Source organism: Eptesicus fuscus, chromosome 12 (genome assembly GCF_027574615.1).
Source record: "Eptesicus fuscus isolate TK198812 chromosome 12, DD_ASM_mEF_20220401, whole genome shotgun sequence".
NCBI classification, from domain to species: domain Eukaryota; kingdom Metazoa; phylum Chordata; class Mammalia; order Chiroptera; family Vespertilionidae; genus Eptesicus; species Eptesicus fuscus.
In genome coordinates, this window is record NC_072484.1 from 48,427,971 (window position 1) to 48,452,186 (window position 24,216).

The window sequence follows — 24,216 nt, forward strand, 5'->3', positions numbered from 1 at the left end:
TGTAGCCTGGAACAGAGCCAAGCCTGGGGTTCTCTCCGTGCTGGCAGCCATTTCTGTTGGGGTTATAATTGAAACTTTGTTGCCTTACGCGGGAGGGCCCGGCCAGGGTGTGCGGAAAGCTTTGCTTCCCCTGTTGCCGGCGGCAACCCTGGCCTGCTCTCTCAAGCTCCATTCTGCCGCCATTTGTTTGAATTTGTTTACCTTCTATAAATGAAACTTTGTAGCTTGAGTGGAGGCTTAGGCCTGCAACGGCTGGCGGAAAGCTTGTTTCCCTCTGTTGCCTGGGAAACCTTGCTCTCTGTGGCTGTAGCCATCTTGGATGGGTTAATTTGCATACTCGCTCTGATTGGATGGTGGGCGTGGTTTGTGGGCGTGGCTTGTGGGTGTGTTGGAGGTATGGTCAATTTGCATATTTGTCTATTATTAGGTAGGATAAGATACCTTGAATAGTCAAATTCAGATAGAAGTAGAATGGTGATTGCTAGGACCTGAGGGGTAGGGAAATGAGGAGTTATTGTTTAACAAGTACAGAGTTCCAATTTGGGAAAAGGAAAAAGTTCTGGAGATGAATAATGTTGATGGTTGCATAAAAACATGAATGTACTTAATACCACTTAACTGTACACTTAAAAATGATTTAAATGGTAAATTTTATGTTATGTATATTTTTCCACAATTTTTAAAAAGCCAATAAGACATAGCTAAAGAAAGAAATAGCATACTGAATGACAGCACTGAGGAATTTTATCAAAACAAAACAAAAAGAGATATGAAAATATACAGGTCCTTAAGGACACAAAAGGTAAAATAAAGTCTAAAATAGATCTCATGAGTGCTCTATTTGGAGAGAATAGCAAAGTTAAGAGAGATAATAATGACTAAGAATTACCCAGAAATGTGGGCAGACATGAGTTTTCAGATTGAAGAGTGCTGAACAGGTAAATAAATGTTTTAAATGTATACAAAGATGCATTGTAATGAGACAAGAAAAAGATCTTAAAAGCAACTGGAATAAAATGCAAATCAGTTATATTAATTAATAGTAGACTTCTCAACAATGAAGTCTACTATTAGTTAATATAACTGATTTGCATTTATGCAACAAGGACAAAGCAGTATCACAAAGTGCAAAGGAAAAACAGCAGTCAACCTATCCTATCTAATAAAAGAGTAATATGCAAATTGACCATCACTCCAACACACAAGATGGCTGCCCCCATTGGTCAAAGATGGCTGCCCCCATGTGGACACAAGATGGCCGCCACAAGATGGCCAGCAGGGGAGGGCAGTTGTGGGTCATCATGCCAGCAGGGGAGGGCAGTTGGGAGGGACCAGGCTTGCAAAGGAGGGCAGTTGGGGGCGATCAGGCTTGCAGGGGAGGGCAGTTAGGGGTGACCGGGTCGGCAGAGGAGGGCAGTTGGGGGCAACCAGGCCTGCAGGGGGGGGCAGTTGGGGGAGACCCAGGCCTGCAAGGGAGGGCAGTTGGGGGGGACCAGGCCTGCACGGGAGGGCAGTTGGGGGGGACCAGGCCTGCAGGGGAGGGCAGTTGGGGCGATCAGGCCTGCAAGGGAGGGCAGTTGGGGGTGACCAGGCCTGCAGGGGAGGGCAGTTGGGGACGACCAAGCTGGCAAGGGAGGGCAGTTAGAGGCGACCAGGCTGGCAGGGGAGTGGTAAGGGGGTGATCAGGCTGGCAGACAGAGGTGATTAGGGGCAATCAGGCAGGCAGGCAGGCAGGCAGGCAAGCAGTTGGGAGCCAGCAGTCCTGGATTGTGAGAGGGATGTCCGACAGCCCGTTTAGGCCCGATCCCACCGGGCAGTCGGACATCCCTCAATGGGTCCCAGATTAGAGAGGGTGCAGACTGGGCTGAGAGACACACACCCCTTCCTCCCCCCCCCCCCCCCCCTCGTGCACGAATTGCGTGCACCGGACCTCTAGTCCTAATATATAAAAACCCTGGGTCTGTCACATCTGCAACAACCAGGAGGTTCGATCAACCGAAGTCAGTCCTGTAGTCAGCGCTGGGTTGCCGTGGTGACCCAGCACTGACTGCTACAGCTGCAGGCACGGTGACCCAGCACTTACTGCTGAGGGGGCTGCGAATCAGGCCCGGAGAGAGGCCTGAAGAGAGAAGCAGGGTCTGATCCGTAGCCTCTGTGGCAGCTGTTGATCAGCACTTGCCTCTCCCTTTCTCTCTGGGCCTGGTCAGCAGCCACGCCTCCATTTCTCTCCAGGCCTCCACCGGGGCTGCTGATCAGCCCTGCCTTTCTGATCAGGCCCCATTGATAGGCCCAGAGATGCTGACTGGCATAGAAACCAACAAATCAGAACTAAATCTGGGTGAAGTGTGAGGAGCCAATGGCTTCCTAGGAGGCAGAGCTTTTGATGCTGACTGGCATAGAAACCAACCAATCAGAACCAAATTGGCTGGCAGAGGAGGGCAGTTGGGGGCGAGATCAGGCCTGCAGGGGAGGGCATTGGGGGCAAGATCAGGCCAGCAAGGGAGGACAGTTGGGAGTGAGATCAGGCCAGCAGGGGAGGGCAGTTGGGGGCGAACAGACTGGCAGGGGAGGGCAGTTGGGGGTAATCAGGCCGGCAGGAGAGTAGTTAGGTGTTAATCAGGCCAGCAGGGGAGCAGTTAGGGGGTGATCAGACTGGCAGGCAGAAGCGGTTAGGGGCAATTGGGCAGGCAGGCAGGCAAGCAGTTAGGAACCAGCAGTCCCGGATTGTGAGATGGATGTCCGACTGCCGGTTTAGGCCCTGTGGGATTGGGCCTAAACCGGCAGTCAGACATCCCCCAAGGGGTCCCAGATTGGAGAGGGTGCAGCCTGGGCTGAGGGACACCCCCCCACCCAGTGCATGAATTTCGTGCACCAGGCCTCTAGTCTATAATAAAAGCGTAATATGCTAATTAGTCCAGACGACCTTCTGGACGAAGCCAGGGCTGCGAGGGAAGTCTGGGTCCCAGGTGCCTGCTGGCGGTCGGAGGGAGGCCCAGGTGCCAGAGGGAAGCCGGTGCTGGCAGCCGGGGAAAGGAAGGCCTGCTCTTTCACAAATTTCATTCATCAGGCCTCTACTAATTATATACACAGCTAAGCTATCATTCAAAAGTAAGGTAAAGCCAAGATGTTTTTAAACATATGTACCATTAGTCACAGACTGTCATTGAAAATATAGAAAAACTTATTTCAGTAAAATGTAGACTGAACCTAAATATCCTATATAATAATCCTATATAATAAAAGGATAATATGCAAATTGACCCTAACAGCAGAACGACCAGAACGAACGCTTGACCAGTCACTGTGAGGCACACTGACCACCTCTTGGTCCCTTTATCCAACTGGCAGGCTCCGATCACCCGATGGTGAACAGGGAACCAGGTGTGGGTGGCGGGGGACGTGGGTGATGCCAGGCCAAGGACCCTGCCCTGCCAGTCACCCCACACACAGAGGGTGACCCGTGGCGGGGGCGGGGCCAGTGAGCGAGCAGGAATGGCCGACCTCTCGGTCCCTTCCCTGGCCGTCAGGCTCCAATCACGGGCAGCCGGGGAAGATGGTCCTGATTGCAGGGCAGGCCTAGGGACTGTACCCAGGCACAAATTTCATGTGCCAGACTTCCAGTTTATCAAGAAAGAAAAGAAAGAATATTCCAACTAAAGAGCAGTTAAGATGAATGGACCAGGTAGATCTCAAATCCTATGATTAGATGAAAAGAACAGGCAGTAAAAACATATGTACAGTATAAAACAGTAATATATATAGTATTTATAAAGACATGCATATATAATAAAGATATATAAAAACAATGGTTGGGAAGGATAAACACCAACTTTATAAGCAAGGTTATCTTAGTGGAAGAAGGAAGAAGGAAAAGAAAAGAAGCTTCTGCTATAACTGTAATATTTTTATTTCTCTGAATAAAAAAGGAAGTAAAAATGGCAAAATCCATTATATACAGATAGTACTTGCAAGAATGTTAAATAGAGCATTTTCAAGAGTACACAAAAACGTATTTTTTCAATACTGTCCTATGTACAATGGTCTTTTCAATATTGAAATAGTTAATATTCTATGTATTATTCTATGCTGAAATATTTTTATAATTTAAAAACATAGGAAACAAATATGTTCCAAAAGAAAAACATTATTAAGAAAACAGACCTGAAACTACATAAATTGAGCCATAATAACCTAAAGTATTTCCTGAGCACAGAGATCACTTTTAAATACCTGGTATTTTTCCTTAGAGTTTTCCATCATTAAATAACACAACATAAATGTAATTATTAATAAAACCCTCTAATAAGCAATTCAATTGGCACACTTACTAAATAAAGGGAATTTGATTTAAATTTCTTTGAGTTGACTAGTAATTGCCATCTATTTTTATGATAATAATTCTGATTAAAAGGTCAAGTACTTTAATTTTCGAGTTATAAAAAGAAAATCCAGTTAGTTCACAAGACAGAAAACCCACCTTAATAATTTCCAGACAGCAGTGATAAGTTTCAACTTTCACTTGTAGCAATGGGTGAGACAACATACGCAGAAACACTTTCTGACTTTCCCCTTGTAGTAATGGACTGGCCTGTGCTGATTTCCAGCTAGCAAAAAGATAAAATATCCACATCTAAGGCAAGGAAATACCAAACAAAGGAAGTTGAAAAGCATAGTGTAAGAGGTTTCTTCCTATTCCAATTCTTCTAACTGGGATCATATTTAACTAACCCAATATTAGTATTTACCTAAGCACACACTTGTTTCATGGTAGGGAATATTCTCTCACAGAGTACAGAAAACAACCCGGCCAGTGTGGCTCAATGGTTGAGTGTCAACCCATGAAACAGGAGATCACAGTTTGATTCCTGGCCCAGGTTGCAGGCTTGATCCCCAGTAGGGGGCATGCAGAAAGAGGCCAATAGATGTTTCCCTCTCATTGATGTTTCCATCTCTCTCCTTCACCATTCCTCTCTCTAAAATTAATAAAAACATGTATTTTTTAAAAAGAGTATAAAAAACACTAACAATGTCTTTAAAAAACTATACTTGTTATATCAATTGGTGCAACCATATGGAAAACATGGAGGTTGCTCAAAAAATAGAACAACCATATGATCTAGCAATCCCACCTTTAGGTGTATATATATATTTAAAGAAAATTAAATCAATATCATGAAAAGATATCTGTACTCCCATGTTCATTCTAGCACTATTCACAATAGTCAATTTTTGGAAATAACTCCAGTGTCCATCCATCAATGAATGAATAAAGAAAATAGCTGTATATATACAATAAAATGTTATTCAGCTTTAAAAGAAAAAGGAAATCCTTCCATTTGTCACATGGATAAACCCAAAGGACATGATGCCAAATGAAATACCTGGTTTGAATGGATACCAAAAGAAATGTATAGCCCCAGCCAGTTTTTCTCAGTGGATAGAACCTTGGCCCATGGACTGAAGGGTCCTGGGCTCGATTCTGGTCAAGGGCATGTAACTTGGTTGCAGGCTTGAGGCAACCAATCTCAGTTTCTCTCTCTGTGTCTCTCCTCTCCACTCTCTCTAAAAATCAATGGAAAAATAAAAATTATTTAAAAATGTGTAAAATCCAAGGATAATACACTTAGGTTGTAGCATGGCATTTTAAAGTTTACTCTTGAAGAAAACAGTAAACTGTCTTAATACAGTTCATATACAGTTCAAAGATCAGACACATGTAAAAGCAATTTAAACTAAAAAATAATAACAATATTTAAGACCAATTTCATTTTCACTGCTCCTAACTTCACATATATACATGCACACACACACATGCACACATACACATACAATGTCCTATAATATAATCATATTAAGAAAAAAAATATTACATCTTTGAACAAAGGTAGATGATTTCCTCTATTAGAGGTAAATGATAATGATAGGAAAAGCTATGCAAGGCGTGGTCTGCCATCTCCACTAATTCTAAAAGATTCTTCTCTCCCTGAAAAAAAAAAAAATACATGTCAAATTCATATACAACAAAATTCTCCATAGCTATCTAAGCAGCTTTAAGAAATTACATTATTCAGAGACCCTGAGATTCCTCACATTTGCTTAAGTCCATTTTCTCAACAACCATCTAAAATGTCAGTCCAGGAAGAAAAATGTGGGAGAATCCCTACATTTGCCACATGAGACTGTGTATTATTTATCTCTGAGCAGGCTTAACCTTATAATTGAGTGGCCTGGTCCTCTGACTACTTGTTTGTAGTCCTATGTCCCTGCTAACTGTAGCTCAAGGCAGGGCTCATGTTCTTATAATCCACCTCCCCCTTCTAGAATCCTGACCAGTTCTGAAAACATGAGAGCAATCAATACATGTGTGGTTAACTTGACAATGCAGAAAGCCACAGAAATAATTCAACTTAAAAACAATTCAAAATTCTATCATGGAGGAAACAAGAAACCAAGGGAATCAAGATATGGCAAAAAGAAGAGGGTAAAAAACAATAGTGGGTAAATAAAGGAAAATTAGAAATATAAGCTTCAGACAGACTCCACTGTAAGGGCAAAAATAAAAATTCTTCCCAATTTTTTTAAGATCTTCAGGACCCAATTTGATATTTCCAGACAAAAACAATTATTGTAGTCAGTGTCTATCTTAAGACTCAACCCTTTCATTGATAACATTCTAAAGAATATCCTAATAGTATCTCTAAAAGGAATAAGGAACAATACATAATTATTGCTACAACATTGTACCCAAAGGCAGCCTATGCCTTACAATCTAGTTCATGACTTTATTTAATAACAATATCAGGCTCTTTGTGTGAATAAATAATGGTCTATAAATATTAAAGAAAAAAATGTGTCTCCAAGTAAGCACTAAAATGGTCCTTATAATTCTGTTTACGTTGTGTTACTCTTCATACACAGTATGCCACTTCAAAGAGGAGACTCACTATTAAATATTAAGACACTGAGAATAATTACTCATTTTCTTCATACTACTGGTTTCATTATATACACCATTCATTAATCTAAAGTCTTCATTTTACTTTTATACAAACCATATTCTTACTTTACTCTGATAACTGACCCATTCACTAACAATATATCCTACGTCTAACAATTCAACTATTATATGTACATCAATTTGAAAAGTATAGGTACACTTTCTAAATATTTTGTCAAATGAATTTAAAAATTAAATTAATATTAATAAAGCTTTTTACCTCCTTCCCAACAACAGACAGGAAGTTACAGGTACACTCAATGGAATACACGGCCTCTGCAGCTCGTTTATAAATGCTGTAGTTTTCAGAGTTCAGCTGTTCCAAATAGGCCACAGCAGCTTCGTGAATATTTGGATATTCCAAAGAAATAGGCATGTCCAAGGAAACTAGAAATAATGCTGCTGACATAGACTCTGGTAAAAAGTGGCTTGCCTTGACAAATGGGGGGGAAAAAAGTTAATTAAAAAAACATTTTAGATAAAGATGGTAAAGTATAAATGTAGTTCAACTTTCTAAATAATTCTCTATCTCAACGTCTCTGCTTTTCTAAAGAAACCTCTATTCCCCAAAACACCATCTACCTGTATGGCTTTATTCAATACAATTTTCCTATGCCCAGAATATCTCAAGTCCACATTTCAACTCTTTCCCAAGCCTGGGATATAGGATACCTCTTTCGTCCCACCCCAACACTTAGAATTATGCTCCCCTGGGCCCAGCACACAAATCACACACAAAAATGCAATAAACTCCTAAAAACATGAACACTTTGCCACCATAGCTGAGCACATACCCCAGGGCTCAGTAAGTACATGCTGCTTTGAATAACACTAAACCAAGTATAACCAAAGACTGATTTAAACAGAAACCGCTTTTTATTTGGTTTTGTTTGTATTGAGAGGGAAGGGAAAATTCAACAAAATATTTAAAACAGTTCTATAATACTCACAGAAAACTGATCCTTAACTAGTACAAAGTCAACAGGCCCCAAATGGAATATTTTATGTGTTTTATAACCTTAAACCAATTATTTAAACTGAAAGTATTGTTTGTCTTTTTAATAATTCTAACTTCATGATAGGATTTTATGCATCAATTAAGAAAATAAAAAGTTAAAAATTCAATATCGGGCAGAGAAAATCATTGGGCAGAGCTCAGTTATGGCTGAAATGCTGTCTTTATTACAGAAAGTTTGGACGTGATTTATTTCATAAGTAACCTATTTTAAAGATAATCGTTAACCACCTGAAAGTCTAAGATTAAGAGCTGAATCAGCTAAATAATGCCTTTAAATCAAAGGAATTTAATGTTATCAACTAAATATCAGAAACAATAGGAATCAAATGTTTAGATTACTAAGCATAAAAATAAAACCGGACTACTAAGACAACAGCTATTGGGAAGTCAAGCAAAATTTCATTATTCTGTGAAGAACTGTCCTAGTGGGGGAAAAAGAGAAAGCAACTGAATTACCTGATCACCTACTATTCCCTCTCAGCAAATACTTATGTGCCCCTGCTGCATGGCATACACCACTGCATACACCACTGCAGGTCTGGAAACACTACAGGAAGCAGAATGGAACCTCTGCCCTCATGAAGCTAACACTCAGTGGAGAAGGAAGCAAAGAGTGAACTGGCAACTTCATGAGGTAGAAAATTTCAGAGTCCAAATTCTACTTCCATTTTTGGTGGGCTAGCAACAGGCAGAGGGCAGCATAACCTTGTCTTTAAATAAACTGAAGGAGAGATTTAACAGCACTGGAATAGCATTTTTGTTTAGATCTCATGTTAAAGTTCTTAATCAAAACAATTATAAACATCTATAAATCAATACTTTGATTACAATCTCTTCAATGACCATATTAACTATTTTAATGAACTTCCAAGTTTTAAATATATTTAGAAGAGCTACCAAAAATTACCGGTATGGATTTGCCTTTAAAAACAAAACCAAATAAATAAAAAATAACTACCTTCAAAAAAATTGGAGAATTGGCTTTTCATTTTTCTAACACTAACGTAAGTCAAAATAAAACAATTTATTGATTTCTGTATTAACTGACTCCTGCCCAAATAAGCACACAGATGAAAAAACTATAATAAAAAAAGCAATAAATAAACTATATAATACAACTGATAATTAGGTTTTCCATCAATACTTGGACCTGTGGATATATTAATCATTTGTAATACTTAATAACAAGTTATTAAGCACCTAAGTAGGCACTTTTTGAAAGAGGACATACCAAAGGCCAAGAGACATATGAAAACCTGCTCAAAGTCACTAATCATCTGAGAGATGCAAATCAAAACAACATGAGCCCAGCATCTTGTGTCTACCTCTGCTACTGAACTGAAGGCATGAGGTCTTACCATTTCACACCTATCAGAATGGCTATCATGAACAAATCAACAAACGACAAGTACTGGTGAGGATGTGGAGAAAAAGAAACCCTCGTGCACTGCTGGTGGGAATGCAGACTGGTGCAGCCACTGTGGGAAACAGTATGGAGTTTCCTCAAAAAGTTAAGAATGGAACTCCCATTTGACCCAGTAATCCCACTTCTAGGAATATAGCCCAGGAAATCCAAAACACCAATCAAAAAGGATATATGCACCCCTATGTTCATAGCAGCACAATTTACAATAACTAAGATTTGGAAACAGCCTAAGTGGCCATCAGCAGATGAGTGAGTTAGAAAACTGTGGTACATCTACACAATGGAATACTACTCTGCTATAAAAAAGAAGGAACTTTTATCATTTGCAACAGCATGGATAGACCTGGAGAGCATTATGCTAAGCAAAATAAGCCAGTCAGAGAAAGATAAATATCACATGATCTCACTCATATGTGGGATATAATGAACAACATAAACTGATGAACAAAAATAGATCCAGAGACAAAGAAACACCGAACAGAATGTCCAACCTCAGAGGGAAGGCCGGGGGGCGGGGGGGTGGGGGGGGGGCACGGGGAAGGAGATCAACCAAAGGACTTGTATGCATACATATTAGCATAACCAATGGACATTAACACTGGAGTGGTGGGGGCTTGTCCTGGGGGGTGGGCGTGGCTGGGGAAGAGGTCAATTGGGGAAAAAGGAGACATGTAATACTTTAAACAATAAAAAAAAAACACAAAAAAACTTCTAAATAAATTACAGAGCTACATATTAAGACATTAAATGCCAATTATAGAAAAATAAGGCTATAAAATTGATTATTAAGTATGTAAATTTAGAATAGAAGAAATCACAAAGAATAGATCATCAGATTAAAAAAAATAGCAAGTTATTGTTGCACTACTAATTTTTCAGTTGTATCATACTAGATGCCTGGTGCACAAATTCGTGCACGGGTGGGGTCCCTCGGCCTGGCCAGCAATAGGGGCTGATCGTGGCCGGCCAAGGGAAGGGACTGCAGGAGGTTGGCCAGCCAGGGGGAGGTTGGCTATGGGAGCGCACTGACCACCAGGGGGCAGCTCCTGCATTGTCTGCCCCCTAGTGGTCAGTCGTCTGGTTGTAACAGTTACTTAGGCTTTCATATATAGAGATTATTATGTAAAGTGACACACATATTTTAAATGCAATTCCAGTCTTATATGACTAGAACTCTTCCATTTATAATGCTTATGCCTTGAAAAATTATCACTCATTAAAAGCAAAAAATTCTTCAGAAACACGATTAATGAATAAAAATTAAAATTAACAGAAATGGTGTTATTTTCCCCAAACAAAATACTATGTCTATAATTTAATGTTTTATTCTTGTTTTCCCAGACTATCTGACAATGTTGCATATGTAATGTATTAAAAAATGGAGTTTGGACTATATACTCTGCAGAATTCTAGGGGACAAAAGGGCAAATGGCTATAAGAAGGGAAACAGTTCTTTAGCTGCAGCAATTTCTCCTGCACCTTCATTTAAGTAAGTATATGCACCCTTCTTTTTGAAGTAAGTATACTACTAAACACTTGTGCATGAGTCATTTGAGATATTTTTACCACTAACATTCAAATTCAGATATAACCTCCATTTAAAATTACAGTCAATAAATAATTTTAAAAAATACATACAACTATTAAAATCACCTTTAACATAACAGAGTCATATTTTGCAATAAAAATTAACAAGCAACTACAAGCAGTAACAGTGATGAATAAAAAAAATATTGAGTACAAACTTTATAATCTCATTAGTATAACGTTTAAAAACAGACAAACTGATCTATGGTGACAGAAATCAGAAAGAAGGAGTTTAGCCTTGGGAAAGAAGGAGAGGTAATGGATGGGAAGGGACCTCTGAAGCTCCAGTAATGTTCTTTTCACATTCTAGGGGGTGTCACTTTTTAAACACCGATACATTCACTAAGTAAAAATACATTGAACTGTATACCTGTCTAAATACGTTAGACCATCATTTTTTAAAGTTCCTAAAAAAAAAAGAAACTTTACAGAATTAATGTGTTTTTCTATCAAATGATTTATCAAAAATGTTAGCCATTCATCCGTTCCCACATTTCCATTTTGTACACCGTGGAATGACCAGAAGGGATTTACAATGTGTGTGTGTAATATTCAGTAAGCTGCAGGTGAGCACCACTCCCTGCCTTACCTTTTCCACAGGGAGCAGCATCTGCAGCAGCCGAGCTGCAAACACCGAGATGCTGACAAAGGCCATTCTGTGGAGCCTGCGAACGGCCTCTGTGTGCTCCACACCAATGCTACTTTGATGGTAGCACATGGTCTCTCCCAGGGACCCCAGCACGGCGAGCAGCTTCTCTTTCTACAAACATTTAAACACAGAACGGGAAAACAACCAATTTGGGGGTCAGTATGCAAATGTCATGGAGGACAATTTAAAATATTATCATTAAATAACAAAAACGAACAAAAAGCAATAAGAAGAGTCAATACTGCTAACAAAGAATGATAAACACACCTAAATTTTTTAAAAAACTAACAATTTTTTAAGCACTTACTTTGATGACTTCTAACAAAAAGTTAAAAATTAAGTGTGTAGTGAAAAATTAATATAAGTATTTAATAATTTAATAATTCAGGACAAAAAAAGGGTTGGGTAAAAGGGATCATTGTCTGTTGATGAAATGCATAATTAATAGTAAAGACCAAATATGAATGAGTCTGAATAACATACAATATCAAGTACAACCTGTTACTGAAATGAAGAAGGATTTTTCAGGTTTTCACTCAGTCTTTTTGAGCCTAATTAATAAAATAAAAAGATATAAACTTTGAACATCTCAAAGAATACAACTCCTCAAGTTTCCAAGGACATTGACAAAGACTAACCATTTACTTAATCACAAAGAAAACTTCAATATACGTATATTTAAGGCTATATTCTCTGATCCCAAGGAAATAAAAGTAAAATTTAAACCAAAATGAGGGCAAAGCTTACAAAACTAAAATTAAAAAAACCTAAGAGCCATTATATTAATAACTACTGGTCTAGAGAAAACTCAGAAACATAGTGACAATCTTATCACATTAGCTGGCAATTCTTTTACACACTTCTCTATCAAAATAATACTTGTATATTCCTACAACATATCTTTGTTATTCAAGATTAACTTGGGCAATTTATAATTTACTAGGTGTACTGGTTAATAATGCGGATTTTTCTCAATAGATGGAGTTACACATATGTTGATATATATGCAATTTGATATGTATGCTATTTTTTAGTATTGAGAGCAAGCTTCAAAACTTCGTATGTCAAATCTGCTGAAGGTGTTAACATAATAGATATTTTTATGCTTAAAAATGTCGAATTTCGTGCCTAAAAGAGAGCATTTGGGGGAAGTTATAATTCATTATTTTATTTTGAAGAAAAAGTTATTGTATACTTCGGGAAGCTTATGGTGAACATGCTCCATCTCAAGATACTTGTGAACACTGGTTTAAATGCTTTAAAAGTGTTGATTTCGATGTGAAAGACAAAGAACGTCCAGGTCAATGGAAAAAATTTGAAGACCAACAATTACAAGCATTATTGGATTAAGATGCCTGTCAAACTCAAAAACAACTTGCAGAAAGATAAAACGTTGCTCAGCAGACAATTTCCGATCGTTTACAAGCAATGGTAATGATTTTAAAGGGAGGAAAATGGGTGCTACATCAACTGAACCAAAGACAAATGGAAAACTGAAAAGTCATCAGTAAAATGTTGCTTCAACGGCACGAAATTCTTTTTTGCTTCGAATTGTGACTGGCGATGAAAAGTGGATTTATTTTGAGAATCCCAAATGCACAAAATCATGGGTTGACCCAGGTCAACCATCAACATCAACTGCAAGGCCAAATCACTTCAGAAAGAAGACAAAGCTCTGCGTTTGGTGGCATCAGGAAGGTGTGGTGTATTATGAGCTTCTAAAACCAGGTGAAACCATTAATACTGATCACTACCGACAACAAATAATCCATTTGAACCACGCTTTGATCGTGAAACGACCAGAATGTGCCAAAAAACATGGCAAAGTAATTTTCCTTCATAATGACGCACCATCACACACTTCAAAACCAGTTAAAGACACGTTAAAAGATCTTGCCTGGGAATTATTAACCCACCCACCATATTCACCAGACCCTGCTCCTTCAGATTACCACTTGTCCTGATCAATGGCACATGCACTTTCTGAGCAGCACTTCAAAATATACGAAGAAGTGGAAAATTGGGTCTCTGAATGGTTTGCCTCAAAACAATAGAAGTTCTATTGGGACGGTATCCACAAATTATCTGAAAGATGGGGGAAATGTGTAGCTAGCGATGGACATTACTTTGAATAAAGCACTTTTGATGTTTCTCTTGAAATTATTGTGTTTTCTTTGATTACAAAATCCGCCATTATTAACTGGTACACCTAGTAAATCAATAAACATATTTAATATCTCAGTATCAGAGGGCTTTTATTAGAAGTCTATTTACTTGTGAAATTGTTCCAAATAGTTTTCCTTATTCTAATGATGAATTGAGTGCTTCTCATAATAGTGCAGAAAGGAAGTACTATGTGAATCAGTCTTGGATTTTCACAATTTCCAGCATTTTTTCTAAGCCAAATAAAAGTGGTTTCTTTTTAGCTTTTTTTTTTTTAAAAAAAAGAAAGGACTGAAAAATAGTAACTGGTCCAGTTTTAATTTGTTGGGATAAAATAATGTTTAAAGACCTGTGAGGTAGTTGATGGGGGGGTGGGCAGTTTTCAGAAGATATTCACAGCTTTTACAAAACTAGGTACAAAATTAAAATATCCGATTAGCAAATATTCTAAATATTCCACTGAAACAGAATTTATAGTGCAAACAAGATTTCTCAGTCTCTGCACATCATGAAACAGATTGTGGACTCCGTAAAGCATCTGAAATAGGGACTGGCACAGGATGTCCCCCATATGCTTCCAGCCTCACACCCCTCCCTCCCACTCTGCAGCCGATCACTGTAGCAAGTGCGGCCCTCACCAGGCACTTCCCCTCTGAAGGGCAGCTCACCTGCCTTCAGAATGACTGCCACCCACTCAGCACCAGCAAGAAGCAGAGCCTCAGCAGGCCCCCAGCCTCTTGTGCCATTTCCACCTCCCATAGTAACTTGCATTGCCCCACTAGTCCCACCCTTTACCACCAAACAGCCATTCTCTTCTCTCACCAGGTAAAACAGTCTACCTTCATTTGCTTAGCCAAGTCATAATTGTACTGTAAGACTCAGTTCAGTCACGATTTACAAGAAGTCCTTCCTGAGATCCCAGGATAGCAATGTTTTCAAAGCACCCTTGGCAATAAAACATAGAACTGACCTTGAAAAAGAATCTGTGCCTCCATTTTCTCATCTATACATGGATGTCTACCTTGTAGGGTCGTGATGATTAAATGGCCTCATAAACACAGAGTGGTTAAATAGTATCTATCTAGTAAGCAATAAGTCTAATTGATCTTTATTTAGCTATTATTCATCTATGCTTCCCTCCATTTTACTAGTGTCACAATAAATGGATCTACGTCCCACCAAAGTGAAAGCTGCCCCTCATTCATCTTGTACTGCAGTGCCTAGCCTATGACAGGCAATCAGAAATGTGTGGTGAACTAAAATAACTGTCTCTGACTAGGGCAATAGCAGGGAAGGTGTATGCAAGTTAGAGATCCCACTAATCCAGTTACAAATCCACAGTCTGGTCCATCCCCCTCCAGTGAGTCCTCACTGGGTATGAAGCCTGCTCTCAACCCTTTCAGCCCACTTGAACTCCAATTAGCAAGTCTTCCCACAAGCCCAGGCATCTAAGTTACCAGCTCACAGCAGGTCTGGCATGAATTTAGAAGCAATGAATCGTAGAGAAGGAGAAAAGACTGTTTTCAGTGGCATTGGGATGACAGGAGTGACAGAGAAGGCAAAAATGAACAGAACCCAGCCCCACAGTCTGGATTTATGCAGCAGGAGGTGAGGCTCCTTTCTCCCTGGACCTAATTTACCGTGTGAATAAGGAAACAGACTTGGCTTCACAGGGAGGCAAAGAGATGGCACACTTCAGGTCAACCTAACTTTTACAGTGCTTATCAATGAATTTTTTATTTAACAAAATATAATAATTTTAATAAAAATCATTTTTCTTTATTTACTTCAAATGAAATAAAAAAATATTCAACTGTGGAGATTTTTTTTTTTTTTTTTTTTTTTGCTATGCATACACAAATTGAGTGACGGCGTTCCAGACATGACTGCTGTTAACACTATTTGGAAAGATCTAGAGATTTGATTCCTCAGGTATTTAATTTCTGAATTGGTAACAACACATTTATTATTTTGTTCCTTTAATGAGTCAACAAAAACACTTCTTTCTTTTTAAACTTGGCAAAAGTAGAACATTAAGTAATTCTACTTGTTTATTTTTATTAATATACTAGAAGCCCGATGCACGAAATTCCTGCAAGGGGCTCAGCCCTCGCAGCCCCGGCTTAGTCCTGAAGGTGGTTCGGCTGTCCTGTCTAATTAGCATATTACCCTTTTATTATTTAGATAGCCAAGGCACAAGAATTTTCCTGAGGCATTTATTCTTTTAAACAAGTAGATCAATATGATTTCAAACAATACTTTTTTATTTAACATTTCTAACATACCAACTGGCACTTATACAACAGATTTAACCTTTAAAGTAAAAATAATTCACTGAATCAGCAGCCAAAAGTGAATGACTAACTTTTACAGATAAATGTTCTGGCCAACAAAATTTAAGTTAATTTAAGAAGAAACTGATAAAGCAGTCTTCACACATCTAAGGAAAAACTCACTTGTTGAAATCCTTCAATATGTGAAAATCTTCTAAAAGTACTACAAAGTAGTATGGTAACTTTAAGTGCTAAAGAAAAACTGAAATGAAGAACTATCATCCCTATTTCATAAATAAAGAAATTAAAGGACTTGAACAGCATATTATACCAATTGTAAAATATTTAATTTGTTTCTCTTTTCAATAAATTTTTGTTTTTAAAAGAAAGTTTGGGAGTTTTACAAATGGATATTGATAGTAAGTAAACATCAGTATTTTGTTTGTGTTTGTTTTTTTTCATGGTCTAACCTCTCTATTCACAAGGATTTCAGGCAGCATATAACAAAGTTTAATAAAACACAGACCTAGGTCAAAACAACATAAAAAGAAAAAAACTTTCATAACTATGAGAGTCAATATATATTTTTATAACTAATAAATTTTGCTTCCACTTCTCTGACAATGCAAGAAAAAAAAAGGCTGTTACAATTTACATTAAAATACAGAACATAGTTCTTTAAGAAAACCAAGCTTATCCGATAACAGTAAAATAAATAACATAAAATGACAAATGATTTATGACATATTGAAATGTAAAAAAGGATACAATTTATAATTACATGGAAACACTCTGGTAGTTCATAGATGTCTTAAATATTATATTACAATACAATATTTTAAGGCTCTTGTATATGTATTGATTGCTCATGCAAAATATTACTTAATCAAGATTTCTTTCAAAGAAAATAAAATGTAATGCCATATTTTCCAAAATATTTTCCCTACTAAAATACAAATAGCAAAAAACAAAGCACCCAAAAATAAAATTAACTAATAAATGCAATAACATGGCTATAACTCAAAGTAATCAAACTAAAGGGGAAAAAAAGAGGGGAAAAAAGCATACAAACAATGAGTACATTCATATAAAATTCTAAAAAATGTAAGCTAATCTATATCATGGGTGTATCCATATGTCAAAATGCAGCAACAAACTTTAAGAAACATGTACAGCTTATTATATATCAATTAGACTTTATTAAAACTGTTAAGACCCACATAAATATATTCACACACCTACATGAAAAAATGATAATGTGCAAAAAGCAGCCCTAATGGCTTGTTTTGGTCTTGATACATACTCCTCCATTAAAAGAAACCAGAATCTCTGGAGAAATGGCCTATTCCAGACTATTCACAAAATAAGCCTGGACTGCTGTGTCTAAAAGAAAGAAATTCAAAGCCTAATGAGACAATGATGCCAGCTTTAAAAGACCAAAATAAAATAAAATAAAATGCTACTACCCAAATCCCAAGGAAATAATTGATTCTCACCATATCTATAGCAAAAAGACTGCTGTCATCCCAGATATCTACTGAAATTGCTTCACCAATAAGTATTAAATCCTCTGCAAGCAATTCCAGAACTCTTATTATCATCTGTCTGCTACCTAGAAAAACAGTCAGGAGAGAGAGAAGAAAAAAGTTAACTTTCATATCAATAGCTAAATGCCATATTGCTCAATCTTCTAGTCATGCCCCCAAATTCCTATTTCTCTTTAATATCTTATATGCTTTTAGAACTGTTGAAAGATATAAACAGGGAAGCCACAATCGACAATCACCATTAAAGACTTCTATTCTAATCATATGCTATTTAACTCCAACGAATCAAATGTGCTCACAGTGGGAAAGATACTCAAGAAGGCAGTAATTTAACTACAAGTATGGTGAGACAGATTAAACTAATTTTTCAAATTCAGAGACCATCCATGTCACATGGAACATGTGACAAAGCACCAGGGCAGTTTAGAAAACACATTCTAAGGATTTCCTATGTAGTACCACAAGGCTTAAGCCTCGTCATAAACTGTATTTCCTGCACAGGAGCTGCCTGGGAAGCTAAGCTTGGACTGGAGCAACTGAAGTATAATGTCCATGCTGGCATTAGCTGAAGAAACTTGAAGAAGTTCTATCTGAAATAGGTTCTCAAGCCCACGCTCACATTAAACTCTAAAAAAATTCCCTAAGGAACTGTGCCATCAGAGCCACACCCACCAGTATAATGTCCTTCTCCATACAACCATAATAACAAAGGAATGCCACAATCCACAATTCTAAGTGAGGCGGACATTCCTCAGCCTTCCTGTCCACATACCAAAGGTCAATTTCTAATGAATAAAAGTAAACTACCAGATCATAAGGGTCTAGATTAATCATTTCATCAGAACAGCTGGAGAAAGTTCTTTAAGAAATCTCTTATGATATTGAACAATTATAAATTATGTAATAATTTACCACAAAAGAGCAAGAGAACATTTAGAAAATTTTATGTATCAAGATACAGCTTTATAATTATCAATCTGACTTTTTACAGCAAGTTAAGGAAAGGTTAAATGCAAAATCATTAAATCTAAAACTGTTCTTCTCAGTACACCATGCAGACAAACATATCTATAATAATAAAAGTGTAATATGCTAATTAGACCAGACGTCCTTCCAAACATCCCTCCGGACAACCTTCAGGATGAAGCCATGGCTGCGAGGGCCGAGGCAGCTGCTGCGGTTGCCTTGGGCCGAGGCAAACCGCCAGGGCTGTGAGCATCCTATCTAATAAAGGGGGAATATGCTAATTGACCGTCATGCCCTCACAATATGGCGGCACCCACAGCCAATAAAGCGGGAATATGCTAATTGACTGTCACGCCCTCACAAGATGGCGGTGCCCATAGCCACAAGATGGTGGCATCCAGTCCCCTCAGCCCCCCAGGGGAAGGCAGTTAGGGACAATCATGCCGACAGGGGAGCAGTTAGGTGTCAATCAGGCTGGCAGGGGAGTGGTTAGGAGGCTATCAGGCTGGCAGGCAGAGTAGTTAGGGGCAATCAGGCAGGCAGGCAGGTGAGTAGTTAGGAGCCAGCAGTCCCGGATTGTGAAAGGGATGTCCAACTGCAGGATTGGGTCTAAACCGGCAGCTGGACATCCCCCAAGGGGTCCCTGATTGGAGAGAGTACAGGCTGGGCTGAGGGACATCCCCCTCCGTGCATGAATTTCATGCACCGGGCCTCTAGTCTATCTATCTATATCTATCTATATCTATATCTATATCTATATATAGATAAATATGCTAATCTAATCTAATAATAGACAAATATGCAAATTGACCATACCTCCGACACACCCACAGGCCACGCCCACAAGCCATGCCCACCATCCAATCAGAGCGAGTATGCAAATTAACCCAAACCAAGATGGCTACAGCCACCGAGAACAAGGTTCCCTAGGTAACAGAGGAAGCCAAGCTTTCTGCCTGCCCTTGCCAGGCCTAAGCCTCCACTCAAGCTACAAAGTTTCAATTATAGAAGGTAAACAAATTCAAACAGATGGCAGCAGAATGGAGCTTGAGAGAGCAGGCCAGGGTTGCCGCCGGCAACAGGGGAAGCAAAGCTTTCTGCACACCCTGGCCGGGCCCACCCGCTTAAGGCAACAAAGTTTCAATTATAACCCCAACACAAATGGCTTCAGGCCTCGGAGGGAGCCCCAGGCTTGGCTCTGCTCCAGGCTACAAAGTTTCAATTGTAGAAGGAAAATAAATTCCAGATACCAGGGCCTCTGCTTGGGTTGCCAGGGGGCGTGGCCGGCCTGTAAACCACCACAGGCCCCTCGCTCAGGCCGCCCCATGCCCCCAGGGTACCCCACCCTGATCAGGGACACCCTTCAGGGCAAACCAGCTGGCCCCCACCCCTGTACCAGGCCTCTATCCAATCTAATAAAAGAGTACTATGCAGATTGATCATCACTGCAACACACAATATCGCTGCCCCCATGTGGTAAAAGATCCTGCCCCCATGTGGACACAGGATGGCCACCACAAGATGGCCAGCAGGAGAGGGCAGTTGGGAGGCACCTGGCCTGCAAGGGAGGGCAGTTGAGAGGGACCAAGCCTGCAAGGGAGGGCAGTTGGAAGTGATCAACCCTGCAGGAGAGGGCAGTTAGGGGTGACCAGGCCGGCAGAGGAGGGAAGTTGGGGGCAAACAGGCTGGCATGGGAGTGGTTAGGGGATGATCAGGCTGGCAGGCAGAAGCGATTAGGGGCAATCAGGAAGGCAGGCAGGCAAGCAGTTGGGAGCCAGTAGTCCTGGATTGTGAGAGGGATGTCCGACTGCCCGTTTAGGATCGGGCCTAACCGGGCAGTCGGACATCCCTTGAGGGGTCCCAGATTGGAGAGGGTACAGGCTGGGCTGAGGGACAACCCCCCTCCGTGCACGAATTTCGTGCACTGGGCCTCTAGTATAATATATTTCTCTATAATATATATTAGAGAAATATGCTAATTAACCGGGACGCCGAAATGGGTCGACCAGACAGGAGGAGGTTGCGTACGCAGTGTCAGGGGCGGGGCAGCTGGGGCCTCCGTGCGCCTGCACTGGGGGAGGGCCTGATCAGCAGCAGCCATGGCTGCTTCAAGGGCTGGAGAGGGAGGCAGGGCTGGACCAGCAACTTGAGGGTGGGCAGCGCCACGCGATTTCGAATCAAGCACTGGGCTCCTAGGACTTTATAATCCTAAGTTCAGATTTTCCTTCACCACATTATTGGTACCCGAATTACTATGTATCCTAACTCCCAGAAGCAAAGTCACTCCGTCAGAAGTTAGGTGTACAGTTTTCCTCAGGATAAAATAAAAATTTTAATGCTTTCCAAACAAATACCTACCTCCCACTTTGCTCCCCATCACCCTCAAGCAGGCAAAAAGTAGCAATAGGACTTAAAGAACCATTAGCATGTGATATGTTCTTTACTCAGCCAATATAAATGAAAAAAGGCAAAACTTGTTCATCTTATATTTATATCTCAACAAGTTTATCCATTACTGAAAATGTATAGATTTAGAGAACAAAAATCATTATTGCTTCCAAATCTTTCTTTACCTTCAAAATGCAAAGTGCTTCAGAGAGGGGACTTTAGCTTCAGAAGAACCTTGGATCAAGTCTGTTCTTATGTGTCTGACCTTGGACTAGTTTCTGAACGACTCGTGATTTGTAACATGGAGAAAGAAGCAGAACTACCACAATGGAAGTGGGCTGGTGTGAGGAGAGCATGAAATAATGCACATGAAACCAAGCAGCTCAACTCATAGTAACTGTTGTTTGATTGCTAGACTGTCCGGCACTTGCCATTTTGGTATCTTTCTATCACTCGTCACTAACATTACAACTACATTCCAGTGTATATATTACAATACACCTTTGCAACTTTACTTAGTACCTTGGAAAGAAAATATTAAATACTCGGGTTTTTTTAGTTTTGTTATTTGTCTGGGTTTTTTTTTTGTTTTGTTTTGTTTTTTAGGAAAAATTATTGCAAAGGTAAGAATCCAGTTGTAGGTATGTTTCTAACATGTTCATAGCTTAAGTAACAACCGAGTAAAAAGAATGAACTGAGAGCAAATAAAAAAGTTCCTAAGAAGCAAAAGCCAGAGATTTATTTATTCTGGTCTATTCATGTGGCTCACCTTCTCTAAATGACTGCAGTTGCATGGATTTCTCAGTGATTACATTTACAGCAGCCACACACAGTGAAGCCTGTGCACAAATAGCCACAGATGGAAGGTGATACTCCATGGCACCACATTTAATTGAGAAATAATAAAGGCCGTATTTTCTTAGGAATTTGTTCCCCAATAAATGCAGATTCTAAAGGTCCCAGCATAGATAGAAGGTGAAAAAAAGAAAAATAAGAGTACCAGAAAACAGTCAAAACAATCACAGGTTACATAAAAAGCACTATGATTTCACAAACAACAAACCTGTTCTCAAGAGAGGCACTGTGGACTCCAGGAGGCAGACACAGAACTGGGGGAGGCTGAGCTGCTGGAACTGCAGCTGCAGCGTGTCTTCCGTCTCCAGCTCGGGCAGGTCAATGTGTGCCACATCCAGAGGTGAGGGGACAGAAATCCTGGAGTTCACATGCTCATGACTGCTACTCCCGCTATGAAACAAACAGGACAATCCCTGAATAAGGAGATGGTCCACACAGATGGAATGCACTTCTGTGATGGGTGCACGGGGAGCCTCAGGTTGGACAGGAGTCTAATGCTTCATTTAACAGTTCTGGTTGGATTTGTAGAAACCCTGACGAAGTCATGGCATTAAATTCCATCAACATGGCTCAAAATTACAAATGAAACCAAAAATGCCTTTCTATTTTGCTTTTCAAACTGATGTTCTAGAAATATGTCAACATTCTTACAGTAGCAATCAGCATTAGCAAAGATAGCCTATTCATTTAAGGAAAGCAGGAAAATTCATTGCAAAGTTCTTCTGAAATTAACTCATAAAGTCAAAACTAGATAGTAAGTTGACTAGATTTTCTGTGATTCCCACCAAATATTCTAAGTAAGCCAATGTTAATAACTGAAGAATGCTAGAAAATGCCAGAAAAACATGAGAAATAGACTACTTCAGTTAGTATATTCAACATCACATAATGTTTTTGAAAATACACCAAAAGATGAAACATCCCATCTATGTTGGCTTTCTTTATAAAAAGATCCTTACTTTGGGTGTAAAGTGGTAGGGTGGGGATAAATATGTATAGAAGGCCTGAACTTACATTTGCAAAGACCCTAAAATTTTGACTTTTAATGTCATCCACAAGTGAACCTGAGTCATAGAGGTACACTAATGCTACTGGACATGTAGAACTTGTTCTGTCACTTCTTCAATTTACATATCCAAAACATCCCAAAAGTATGGAAATAAGCCAAGTTCTCTCAAGCTCTGAAAGGCCCCATGAGGAAGTTGACACTTAGGAGTGAAAATCCACAAGCAGAGTGTATGCTTGTGTGCTGAGTACAGAGTTGTAATATAATATTTATGTCTTTCTGTGGGTCGTGATCAAAAAGGTATGAAAGCCACTGGTTTAACAACCAAGGCGATACCTGAGCTAATGTTACAAAAGAGAAGACAGAGAAAAATAATGATCTCCCTGTGAAATTAAAACCCACACACAAGCTAACCAGGCTTTCCCACAGTCACCTGGACGACACTGCATCCCAATCCTGGCCATCTCCTCTAGGGCGCTGGCCTGTGCGTCCAACCACAGAAGGCCGGGGGCTGCTGCTTCCTGGAGAAGGGTTCTGAGAATGATGAGTAACTCTTACTTCATAGCAATAAGACAAAGAGGAATTTTGGGAAACTGTATCTGGAGGGGGGAAAAAAAGAAGAAAATTATCCCTTAGTAGAGACAGATTACTGATTATGTAATATTTCTAACAAAATTAAGGTAGTAGGAATGCTTCTGTAGGGGTAAAAATAAAAACAAAGGTCAACCGTTCCTGCAAGTATTCACTCAGCACATCTAGGTTTCTATCTAGTCTGATTATAAGAAGCCGTCTAGCCAACACTATTCACTTATGACATTAAGATTGCCAAGGCAGAACATCAGATCACACACTCCCTGCTGAAAACACCCCAAGAAACCCATCTCAACCCACAGGCAAAAATTAACTCAAAATGGATCAGCAACCTAAATATGAGAGTTAAAATCTTAAAGCTAAGAGAGAAATATAGGGATAAATCCTCATAATCATGAATTTGGCAATGGATTCTTAGATGACACCGAAAGCACAAACAACCAAAGAAAACATAAACTGAACTTCCTCACAATTAAAAAGTCCCGAGTCAAACAAAGGACATTATGAAAAAAGTGACAACCTACAGAATGGGAGAAAGTATTTGCAAATTATATATCTGATTAGAGGCCCAGTGCACGAAATTCGTGCACTGGGGGTGGGGGGAGGCATCCCCTCAGCCCAGCCTGCACTCTCTCAGTCTGGGAGCCCTCAGGGGATGTCCTACTGACTGCTTAGGTAGGGAACGGGCCTAAGCTGCAGTCTGGCCTCCCTCTGCGGGAGGCAACCAGACTGATCAGGGGAAGGCACCAC

The 24,216-nt window shown here is 39.7% G+C and overlaps 1 protein-coding gene across 1 annotated transcript in view; it reads right to left on the reverse strand.

Moving 5' to 3' along the window:
- RTTN (rotatin) overlaps positions 1-24,216 on the reverse strand; it is a 125,106-nt gene that overhangs the window by 83,302 nt on the left and 17,588 nt on the right. The window contains exons 8-14 of the mRNA XM_054724269.1: positions 23,309-23,474; positions 22,078-22,259; positions 17,610-17,725; positions 11,618-11,788; positions 7,218-7,430; positions 5,871-5,983; positions 4,478-4,604 (exon numbers count right to left, since the gene is read on the reverse strand). Coding sequence (XP_054580244.1) covers positions 4,478-4,604; positions 5,871-5,983; positions 7,218-7,430; positions 11,618-11,788; positions 17,610-17,725; positions 22,078-22,259; positions 23,309-23,474 — 1,088 coding nt within the window. The remainder of the gene's footprint in view (positions 1-4,477; positions 4,605-5,870; positions 5,984-7,217; positions 7,431-11,617; positions 11,789-17,609; positions 17,726-22,077; positions 22,260-23,308; positions 23,475-24,216) is intronic.